The sequence below is a fragment of the Sinocyclocheilus rhinocerous genome, unplaced genomic scaffold, assembly GCF_001515625.1.
Source record: "Sinocyclocheilus rhinocerous isolate Xijiao unplaced genomic scaffold, SAMN03320098_v1.1 scaffold1623, whole genome shotgun sequence".
NCBI lineage: Eukaryota > Metazoa > Chordata > Actinopteri > Cypriniformes > Cyprinidae > Sinocyclocheilus > Sinocyclocheilus rhinocerous.
Window position 1 is genome coordinate 150,813 of NW_015657306.1, and position 11,551 is coordinate 162,363.

The 11,551-nt window shown below is 36.7% G+C and overlaps 1 protein-coding gene across 1 annotated transcript in view; it reads left to right on the forward strand.

The window, feature by feature from the left end:
* cacna2d2b (calcium channel, voltage-dependent, alpha 2/delta subunit 2b) overlaps window positions 1–10,286 on the forward strand; it is a 31,075-nt gene extending 20,789 nt beyond the window's left edge. Inside the window, exons 18-36 of the mRNA XM_016528819.1 lie at window positions 276–350; window positions 2,024–2,085; window positions 2,174–2,250; window positions 2,327–2,387; window positions 2,500–2,597; window positions 3,818–3,908; window positions 3,986–4,048; window positions 4,142–4,245; window positions 5,650–5,748; window positions 5,872–5,963; window positions 6,059–6,106; window positions 6,194–6,265; window positions 6,385–6,537; window positions 6,633–6,685; window positions 6,849–6,904; window positions 7,265–7,391; window positions 7,477–7,586; window positions 7,745–7,827; window positions 9,169–10,286. Coding sequence (XP_016384305.1) covers window positions 276–350; window positions 2,024–2,085; window positions 2,174–2,250; window positions 2,327–2,387; window positions 2,500–2,597; window positions 3,818–3,908; window positions 3,986–4,048; window positions 4,142–4,245; window positions 5,650–5,748; window positions 5,872–5,963; window positions 6,059–6,106; window positions 6,194–6,265; window positions 6,385–6,537; window positions 6,633–6,685; window positions 6,849–6,904; window positions 7,265–7,391; window positions 7,477–7,586; window positions 7,745–7,827; window positions 9,169–9,270 — 1,626 coding nt within the window. The 3' untranslated portion in view covers window positions 9,271–10,286. The remainder of the gene's footprint in view (window positions 1–275; window positions 351–2,023; window positions 2,086–2,173; window positions 2,251–2,326; window positions 2,388–2,499; window positions 2,598–3,817; window positions 3,909–3,985; window positions 4,049–4,141; window positions 4,246–5,649; window positions 5,749–5,871; window positions 5,964–6,058; window positions 6,107–6,193; window positions 6,266–6,384; window positions 6,538–6,632; window positions 6,686–6,848; window positions 6,905–7,264; window positions 7,392–7,476; window positions 7,587–7,744; window positions 7,828–9,168) is intronic.
* The last annotated feature ends 1,265 nt before the right edge of the window (window positions 10,287–11,551 follow it).

Below are 11,551 nucleotides of genomic sequence, written 5' to 3' on the forward strand. Positions count from 1 at the left end.
AGTAAATCGTGCGCACAATTTATAAATCGAGGGAACTAAATAGTAAATCGTGCCACAATTTATTAATCGAGGGAACGAAATAGTAAATCGTGCGCACAATTTATAAATCGAGGGAACTAAATAGTAAATCGTGCCACAATTTATTAATCGAGGGAACGAAATAGTAAATCGTGCACACGATTTAACCTACTATTTTTTTCCTGCATGCCATGTACGGGGCTCCGTAGAAAAGGAAAACATCATCACAGACTCTTTTTCTTTCTCTCTGTGTGTAGCTGGGAGCAAACGGATACATCTTTGCCATCGACCCAAATGGATACGTGCTGATGCATCCGAACCTGCAGCCTCGAGTGAGACTCTGATTCTTCATCTGCTCCATCAGAAATCACAGCACAATCACACTCATTTGTGTTTTTATGATTTATTTGTCATGGAAATAATGCCACAACGGTCCATTTTTGTATTTCGTATTATTTTGGGGATGCAATATGACCCAGATGTGTTCAGGACGGGTTTTGTAAGTTTCATCATGCTTATGATTGTGTGTTTGTCTCAATGTTATTTTAGTAGCATATTATATATATGTTACTATATATACTATATATATATAATTATATATAAATATATATAATTGTTGTTGTTGTTTTTTTTTCTTTTTTTTTTGAAAATGATTTTAATTGAAAATGATTGCGTGTTTGTCTCAATGTTATTTTAGTAACATATATATATATATATATATATATAATGTTTTTTTTTATTTGGTTTTGCAAGTGTGTGTGCCATTAATGTGTCAGATGAAACTAGGACATGTGTGATATCTGGGACATGACTTTCTATAAATGGCTCAAAATTACAGATTCAATCTTCAGATCTACATGTGTATGATGCCTCAAATGATGTCACTGATTGGCTGCATCCCAATTTGCATAACTGCTTTACAGACACATTATTTTACTGTTAATATTAAAGTACATACTTTTAAGTATGTTGAAAGTTAGTACTCCAGTTTTGACGTAAAACGATGTCTTAATACCACAAATGAATTTATTTGCGTGTTTGCATTAAAATTGTGGCATCTAGATAAATTTCATTGTTAAAACTCATGCGAAATACTTCATTCAAAAATTTTTAAAAATTGTTGAAAATGTACTCACCCACAGGACATCGGCGATGTAGATGAGTTCGTATCTTCATCAGAACAGATTTGGAGAAATGTAGCATTACATCACTTGCTCAGCAATGGATCCTCTGCAGTGAGTGAATGGGTGCCGTCAGAATGAGAGTCCAAACAGCTGATAAAAACATCACAATAATCCACAAGTAATCCACACCACTCCAGTCCATCAGTTAATGTCATGTGAAGTGAAAATCTGCATGTTTGTAAGAAACAAGTCCATCATTAAGATGTTTTTAAATTTAATCCATTGCTTCCAGTTAAAACATGAGTCCTCTATCCATAATATTGCTTTCTCAAGTGAGAAAGTCGTCTCATCTGAATCAGGAGAGAAATATGCACAGATCAAACACCATTTACATGCAAAAACAGTTCAAAACAGTAATAAAAGATATGTCAATGGATATGATATGAGATCAAGAGGGCAACAGGAGATGGACTTTAGCGTTATTTTGGATTATGGACTTGTATTTTGGCCGGAATTGACAGTTTAAATTTAAAAAGCCTTAATGACGGATGTCTTGCTTACAAACACGCAGCTTTTCGCTTCACAAGATGATAATTGATGTACTGGAGTCGTGTGGATTATTGTGATGTTTTTATCAGCTGTTTAGACTCTCATTCTGACGGCACCCATTCACTGCAGAGGATCCATTGCTGAGCAAAGCTACATTTCTGCAAATCTGTTCTCATGAAGAAACAAATTCTTTGGATGGTCTGAGGTTGAATACATTTTAGAAACTAAATTTTAGCACAAATAGTACAGGGATCTGTGCATTTTCTGCTACGTCCTAAGAAATGTTAAAATTTTTGCATGAAAATGTCAGATAATGAAATGTTTTCCCGCAGCGCTACATTGACGAGGTCACGCGTATGTACAGCTGGACGGCCGTTAACGATACTGATTACAGGTACGAGTCGATTCGGCTGTTCAGATCGTAAGGTTTGACGTTAAACATGCTAAACTCATGGTTTGTTTTCATGTGCCGCCCCCTGCAGTCTGGGTCTGGTACTTCCTCCGTACAGTGAATATTACATCCAGGCTGATCTCAGCGATGTCATGTTACAGCTGCAGTGTGAGTCTTTCATTTAATATGGATGAGGTTTTGTGTGATGTTTCATTCTAAATAATCTCTCCCGCGTTTCTCTCAGATTTACAGTCTCTGCTGCCGAACTCGTTTGAGTCGGCTGGTCACGTGTTTCTAGCTCCCAGGTATGCACATCCATCCATCCATCCATCCGTTATGATATTTCCTCTGGTTTGAGATATTGTGTGTTTTGTGTAGATGTATGGTCATCCACTCTCTTTCTCTCTCTGTGTATAGAGAATACTGTAAGCGTCTGCAGGTGGCTGAGAATAACACACAGTTCCTGGCGGACTTCCTGTCTCTGATGGTGGAGATCTCACCTGAATCTGAAGACTGTAAGTAACGTTCACCTCTAGACCAGAGGACGACACCATATTACCAATATTACAGGCATAATAATTCAATATTAAGTACTCGTTATTAGGGCTGTAAAAAAAAAATTTGAATTTCGAATATTCGTCGAATTTTTCACAGATAGTCATGTTATCTTATGCTTTGAATAAACGTGCATTAGTAATATTTTGCTCGATGCGCCCTCTTGTGGCTTCAGGAGAGAAGCCAAAAGCTTTTCTTCACCCTAACTGAAATTATGCATTTTAAATTTGAATATAATTCGAATTTTGATAATATTTTAGTACAAAATTCGAATTTAGTTTTTCAGACATTTTGAAAGCCCTACTTGTTATTAAATATTACAGAACTATAATAAAATATTTTTTGGGGCTCTGATGAAATATTACAGCATTTATTATGAAATGTTACAGCTCTAATTAAATATTACAGTATTGATTAAAAAATATTACAGCATGTGTTACTAAATATTATATTTCTAATAAAATATTCCAATACTGATTGATAAATATTTTAGCTTTCATTGCTCAATTTACGGTTCTACTTGATATTACAATAGTGATAAATATTTCCGCTTTCATAAATATTACAACTCTAGTTATATATTACAGTATTGATTAATAAATATTACAGCATTCATTACTAAATATTACAGCATTACACTATTGATGAATAAATATTTAAATGTTGATTATTAAGTACTACAGCTAGTAATTGAATATTACAGCATTGATCATGTGATTATTACAGCTCTAATTAAATATTTCAGCATTTATTAATAAATTTTAAAGAATTGATCACTTACTATTACAGCTTTAAGTATTAATAAATATTAAAGCATTGATTTCTCGATGTCACGATTAAATGTTAATTAAAAATAAATATAATATGCAGTATTGATTGTGAAATATTTGATCTCTTATAATTACATATTACAGAGCTGATTTTTATATTATTTTTATATCACCCATAATTAAATAGCAGTATTATATTGGCAAAAAACTAATTACAGCAGGCATAATGAATTAATGAATCATCATGAACATAATAAAATGTTAATAATTTAATCATTTTATATTCTCGCCATCTGAAATGTGAAGCTGCCTCACGCAGATGAATTCAGCAAAACGTTTGTCTCCAGTCATGAATCCATCAGTGAACTGTGAGAAGCTGATGACTGAATGTTTTGTAATGGTGCTCACAGGTGATCAGGGTCTCATTCATAACCTGATCTTGGATTCTGGGATCCTGTGGAATCTCGCGACACGCGTTTGGCAGAACAAGGATCTCAACACGTAAGATCAGGCCCGTCAGAGTCTGTTGATTTACTGGATTAAGTGGATTGAGATGTTGATCAGTCTGATCTCTGCAGGTATGGCTTCCTGGCGCTGTTCGCATCTACCAATGGAGGCGTTACACGCGTTTACCCCAACATGTGAGTGACGGAGCTTCTGACTGGGCTAGTGGACACTTAATTACAATTACAATTAACTTCATCGGCATATGTGTGTGTGTGTGTGTGTTTCAGAGCTGCTGAATCATGGGACGAGGATCCCGAACCTCTGAACTCAAACTTCTACCGTCGCACTCTGGACAACAAAGGCTACATCTTCAGGGCGCCGACACGAACCTGTGAGTCCTCATCCCAAGCAAACAATAATCAAATCAGTCACTGATTAGCATCGAGTCCACTGCAAAATTCACCGACAACTATACCGAATGACATTATGTAGGATATATTTATACATTTAAAAAAAAATTTTTGAGTGAATTGTAAGTAATTGTTATGTAAATTAAGATTTGCAAATATATCTCAAATAAATGTGATTTTTATTTTGTAAAATACATTTAAAAATCAGAATCTTTGTACATTTAACTAAATTAATAGCTCTAGTTAAATACCACAGCATTAATTACTAATTATTAAGCTCTAATTAAATAGTACAATATTAATTTTAAAAAATTTGAACTTTGATTACTAAATATTACAGCTCTAATGAAATATTACAATATTGATTAAGGAATATTTCAGCTCTACTTCAATTATTGTAATATCGATTACTAACTACTACAGCACTGATTGCTCAATTATAGAGCGCTAATTAAATATCAAAATATTGATAAATAAGAATTTCAGTATTTATTACTAAATCTTACAGCATTGCTAAATATTACAGCTTTTCTTCAATTATTACTTTATTTATTACTTAATATTACAGCATTGATTACTAAATGTACAGCTGTAATTTAATACAATGGAGTATTGATTAATAAATATGATTAAATATTTCAGTATTGTTTACAAAATATTACATTTCTAACTAAATATTACAGCTGTATTTATATATTTTAGTATTGTTAATAATTATTAAAATATGTATTACTAAATATTCCAGATTAATAAATTAATACAGCTCTACTTCAATTATTGTAATATTGATTTCTAAATACTACAGCATTGATTGATCATTTTTAGAGTGCTAATTAAATATTAAAATATTGATAAATAAGAATTTCAGTATTTATTTCTAAATCTTACAGCATTCATTGCTAAATATTACATTTCTAACTAAATATTACAGCTGTATTTATATATTTTAGTATTGGTTAATAATTATTACAATATTTATTACTAAATATTCCAGATTAATAAATTAATATTACACCATGGATTAATTAATATTTCAACATAAGCACTGATTACTAAATATTACAGCCCTGTAATGAATTATCACAGAGCTGATTTTTCAATCACAGGACCCACAATGAAATAACAGTATTATATTAGCAATATCTAATCTCAGCAGCCATAATGAAATGTTTTTTTGTTGCAATCATTACATTTCATATTATATATCAGGCACCCCATATTGGTCAACCACTATTGAAAAATTCATAAAATGATGTAAAATGAAGTAGGAACATATTTTAAGAAAGTTTTTTGATCTCATGTTGACTTTATACATTAATATGTGTGATATTCAGCCCTGTATGAGAGTGTTTCACTGTTTTAATGTCTCTGATGTTTGTGTCTAGCTATGGATGATCTGTTAATCTCAGAGAACGGCACTGTGGGGATTTTGGTCACCACCGCCGTGGAGGTTGTGATCGGGGGCAAAACCATGAAGCCTGCAGGTGTGTTTCTGCAAATAGGCTGCTTTTGTCATTCGCTCTCTGATAAACCAGCAATCAAGAGGTGAAAATCACTTTAGAAACTGGTCTGTCTCTGACTGTTTTCATCTGTGTTCCTGTTTATAGTGGTCGGCGTCAAACTGGATTTGGAGGCCTGGGTCGACAAGTTCAAGATCCTCGCCAGCAACGTATCAGACAGCAGACAGGCCGCACATAAGGTACGATTGTTCGGGGAAAAAAGGAATTATGGAAGAAAAACATCATCTTGTAACATTGTGGTGAGAAATCGTATCTTCCTGTTTGTGCTGTGCAGTGCGGCCCCTCCAGATCCTGTGAGATGGACTGTGAAGTGAACAGCGATGTGAGAGAAACTGCACACACAAACTCTGCATGATAACAGAACATCGTGTCAGTTGATCTGGTCTTGAATGTAGATGTTATGTTTCAGGATTTGTTGTGTTACCTGATCGATGACGGAGGTTTCCTGGTGATGTCCAATCAGAGAGATCACTGGAAGAAGGTGGATGCTCCGATTTTTTCCAACTTTTGTTAAGTGCACAAAAAATCTTGAGATTAATCGTGATTCATGTTAATCTGCTTTCCTGAGTTTGTGTGTCCTCATGTCCGCGTCTGTCTCAGGTGGGTTTGTTCTTTGGCGAGGTCGACCCCTACCTGATGTTCGCCCTCTACAACAACTCAATCTACGCCCGTCATCAGACCTTCCAGTATCAGTCAGCCTGCGAGCCAATGGCCAGCAGCCACACGGGAGCCGCGCACAGAGGATTCTACGTGGTGAGAAACTGATATAAATGATATATGATGCAGCAGATGGAATCCATAAAGTACAGAAGTAGTTTGAGATTAAAAGTATGTTTTATTCTTTTCAGCCCTCCATTGCTGATTTTCTCAGTCTGGCCTGGTGGACGTCAGCAGCTGCGTGGTAAATATATCTACACTATGTTGCTAAAATGTTCCCTGTTGGTTGTCAGAACAACATTCAGCAGAAATGTGTAACATCTAATGTCTATGGTTTCGTAAATCAGTTCATGCCCTGATAACGTTGACTCAGATGCTCATGTAGTAATGTCACTGGTTTCTTTCAGGTCTGTTCTGCAGCAGTTCCTGTATGGACTCATCTACAGTAGCTGGTTCACCACAGGTTTGTCACATCTTCCTTAAAAACATCATCTTAACCCAGTCAAGCTGTTTTTTTCTGGTTTTATAGGCTACTCTTTAGCTGTTCATGCTGGAAGACCAGCTTTAACCAGCTGAGACCAGCTTAGGCTGGTTTAAGATGTTGTTGTTTTTTAGCAGGACCTTCCAAGACAGCATTCTAACCATAATGCAACAGTGCACAATCACACAAACAACATTAGCATGCTGCTAAACTATTGAGCCAATACTCCAAACTCAATAAATGCATTTTAATTAGACATTCTCTAGTGATACTTCATAAAATGTATTTATAAATGAGCTGTAAACATTCTGGGATTGCATTATGCACAACTGTGTCTTCTAGAAGATGTCTGGGCTGAGAGTTCGGACACTAAAGGGAGCAGCAGCTGTGTGACGGTTCACAGTCAGTTCTACTTCACCAACACCACCAACTCCTTCAACGTGCTGCAGGATTGTGGGAACTGCTCCAGGTGTGTGTGTGTGTGTGTGTGTGTGTGAAATTCATTTGTGCATATTTACGTACTATTTTCCCAACACAAACTCTCTTTCTGTCAGGTTGTTCCACGCCAAGCGTATAGAAAACACGAACCTGTTGTTTGTGGTGGCTGAGACTCTGCCCTGCAGCTCCTGCGAGATCGAGAAACTCCTCCCTGTCAGAACAAAGTGTATCCTTCCTTCCCATAATCCTCTGCTCACAAAGCAACACTAACAGATACTGATCTGCTTTTATCCCTGAAATAGTTCTTTCAGCTGTCATCTGTGTTTGAATGATGGATAGATGACAGACGGAGCTTGTGGCGTTTCCTTAATTGTTATTCTCCAGCTCAAGAAGAGAATCCATGTGAGGTGTTAAACTCCGCCCGCTATCGGAAAGGCCCTGACAAATGCTTCGACTACAACACAGAGGTGAAGCGCTGTCTGTTGCTCTGATCAAACACAGTTTGTTTGCTTCTATAAATGATGTTTTGTAGACAACATTCCTACAACCATCCAGAACACTTGAGCAATCACATAGCAACATCCTGGCAGAACAGCCTAGCAGCAACATAGCAACCTTCTGCCAACTGCCCACAACACCCTAGCAGCCACATGGTCAAACAGCCAAAACCCTCAAGCAATCACATAGAAATGTCGCGCCAATTACGTCCTGGCAATTACTTAGAAAACTCAAGTAATCGCATAGTAATGTCCTGGCAACTATCCTGAACACCCTAGCAATCGAATAGCAAATTCCTGGCAACCACCCAGAGCACCTATTAACCACATAGCAACATCCTGGCAATCACCCAGAACACTTGGGGAATCGCGTAAATATGTCCTGTCAACTACTCAGGATAACCTAACAGCTGCATAGCAGCTTCTTGGCAGCCACTCTGAGCACTCGAAAAACTGCATAGCAACATCTTGCCAACCATCCAAAGCGCTCAAACAGTCGCATAAAAATGTTCTGTCAACTACTCAGAAGACTCTATAAACCACATAGGAACATCCTAACAACTACCAAGAACTCTCAAGCAATCACATAGCAACATCCTGGCACCACTCAGAGCACCCTAGCAACCGCATAGCAACATCCTGGCAACCACCCAAAAAAACACTTAAGCAGTTGCATAGGAATGTCCTGTCAACTACCCAGAACAATTTAGAACCCTTATAACAACATTTTGACAACCGCCCAGAACGCCCTAGCAACTGCATAGCAACATCCTGGCACCTACCAAGAAAACATTAGAAGCCACATTTGTCCTGGCAAGCACATAGCAACATTCTGCCAATCGCCCAGAACACTTTAGAAACCGCATAGCAACCACCCAGAACACTTGAGAACTAAATAGCAACATTGCGACAACCACCTAGAACACCTTAGCAACTGCATAGTGACACCCTAAGCAACTACAAAGAACTCTCAAGCAACCACATCTGGGTAAAACACCTACAGACATCCTAGCAACTACCAGGAACACTCGAACATCCACATAGCAACATCCTGGCAACCACCCAGAACTCTCAAGCAATTGCATAGGAATGTCCTATCAACTACCCAGAATAATTTAGAAACTGCATAGCAACGTCCTGGCAACCACCCAGAACACCATAGAAACCACATAGCATCATCCTAGCAATTGGAACAACTTAAAACTACATAGCAACACCCTAGCAACCTGTGAAAAAATAACTTGGCTATGTTTATGGTGCGTCTATAGTCAATTTTAACCTAGCCGTTTTCTGTTTCTCTGTTTCCGGCAGGAGAACACGTCGGAGTGTGGCAGCGCTCACTCTTTATACTGTCCGATGCGAGTTCTGCTCTGGATTCAGTTATTGTCGCTTTACCTCATTCTACTATCGTAATCTGAGTCCCACTGCCTTCGGTGTTCCTGTCCCTCATCCGTACGCCACTCCGGTCCTGGTTTTCCGGCTCTCTGTCTCATCGTGAGGTGCATTCCAGCTGTGTGCCATTACAGCAGAGCATGATGGGAAAACATGTCTTTGTAACCCCGACATTGTGCAGATCCCAAAAAAACAAAACTGTCTTAAATCATTTCACCTTTATATTCGTAAAACGTCCAAAAAAAGTATTTTTGCTCGCCAAAAACAGGAAAGGACCTGGTTTGTTTCAAAATACTGGAACACGACACGAGTTTTGACGGTTATTATCACAATCTCGCATTGTGTGTTTATTTGAGTCTTGCTTCGTTCTCGATTTAGTGCCAAACCCTGACGTATGTGAATGCTCAAACGCTGGGGACTCGCAGCTTTCATTGAAATATTGTTTTTTGAAGCTTCCTTACCAAGAGAGAATGTTGTATTATTATCGCAAACGGCTTCGTTTAGGAAAAAAGAAAAAGATTTAGATTTTGTTTCGTGTTCATTTAGAGCTTTTGACGAAAGTTTTAAGGGCATATATTGTGTCTAAAAATTGCTGCCTGGTTTGTTACCCAACAGTGCCTTGGCGCACTTGTCCGAATGGACCAACAATAGCACTGGACGTGGATTTGACTAACCCTGAATGAATGCTGGAGAAATATACGGTATTGAATGTTTACAGTATAAGGGTGAATGTCATGAAACCTGGCAAAAGTTCATATTTCACCCCAAAATCAAAAGATATAAATAGGAAATGTCACATAAAGAAAATGAAGCACATTTTTAGGACCATTAAGATTTCAAAAGCACATTTTCCCTCCAAATCTCATTACCGTAATGCGAAAAAACACATTTTCTTATTACTGTAATGTGGGGATAAAAATATTTTAACAATATGGTAGCATTTGTTACACTGCCTTAATTTATGATTATTCAAATAGTAAAAAAAAAACATTAAAATAATGTCACAATGCAAAAAAAATAAATAATCCAATGTTCCTACAAATACCCTTCATTTTCTTTTTAAGAGTTTTGGGGTATTTTTCTGTTGATTTTGGGGTGTTTCTCGTGAGACTCGCCCGTGCACGTATTTTGGCGTTCAGTATGGGTTTATTACACTTATTCTACTGGTTCTGTCTTTAGAAAGTCACTCAAATGGTTTTATCTTTTTCTGATGTAAATATGATTATTCCACACTTGATCTAGTTCAGTGTGTTTTAATGAAATGGAATGCAAGCTGATGTTTCAATGTCCCGCTGCATGCTGGGAAAAATGATAACTGCTATTAAACTTGATGATTTTAGAACATTTACTGGAAGGACAGTCGACCCTTCGAGCCGTTGAACGGACCAACTTTATCTTCTTAATGAGTCCGTAGATATTATCCAAGGGTCGACATGTATTTATTTTGATTTAATTTAAAAGATACGGTGTGTATATTGCTTGCGAAATGTATCAAGTGTGAATTTTGAGACGCTTTCATGCTTTTATTGAAATGTTTTGGATTTTATCGCAGATGTTTTGTTGCTTTTCAGTGATTATATATAACATTTTAAAGGTACATTTAGCCAAAAAAAATTTGTTTGTTGTATTTCATCTTTTAACATGGCCACACTTCCAAAACAAACGTACTTCCAAATGAATGGGTCGAGATTCTTCTGAATTGAACTGAAAGGGTTTCTTCGCTTGACGTATTTTGTATCGTAATGGCTTGAGCAATACTTTGAATTATGTCAACTACGCTGAAATGCAAGTGAGCGCTACTGAATTAGTGTAAAGAGAGCATGAAATCAGTATTGAGCCGCTTTCTTTGGATGACTTTGATTCAGGCTTGTCTTTGAATATCGGCTTAATGTTTGTATGTGAGCTATGAGCGTTCTAACAGTATTATTTCATGCCAATATAAGAGTATTTATACTATTGTCTTTATGTAAAAAATTCTCAGTGTTACGATGAACTTAATGATGTGAATAGGAATGTTTTCATTCTTTTTTTTGTTTGTTTTTTATTTCGTTCTGCAGATGTTTGTTAACTATGTGAAAGGGTTTTTCCTCCCTTTCTGCGGTCTTCCATATCACTTCATTTTGTACAGATGGCACAAATCTGTCATGAAAGGCTAACTTTGTATCATATTGTGTCATTCGCTTCTGGGAGATGTTTATAAGAGAATTGGTGAGATAAAGACATTCATATTTTTCACGTCAACTGGGTATGGATTTTAATTTTTTACTCCAGAAATATGTATTTGATAATGAAAGAGAACAGC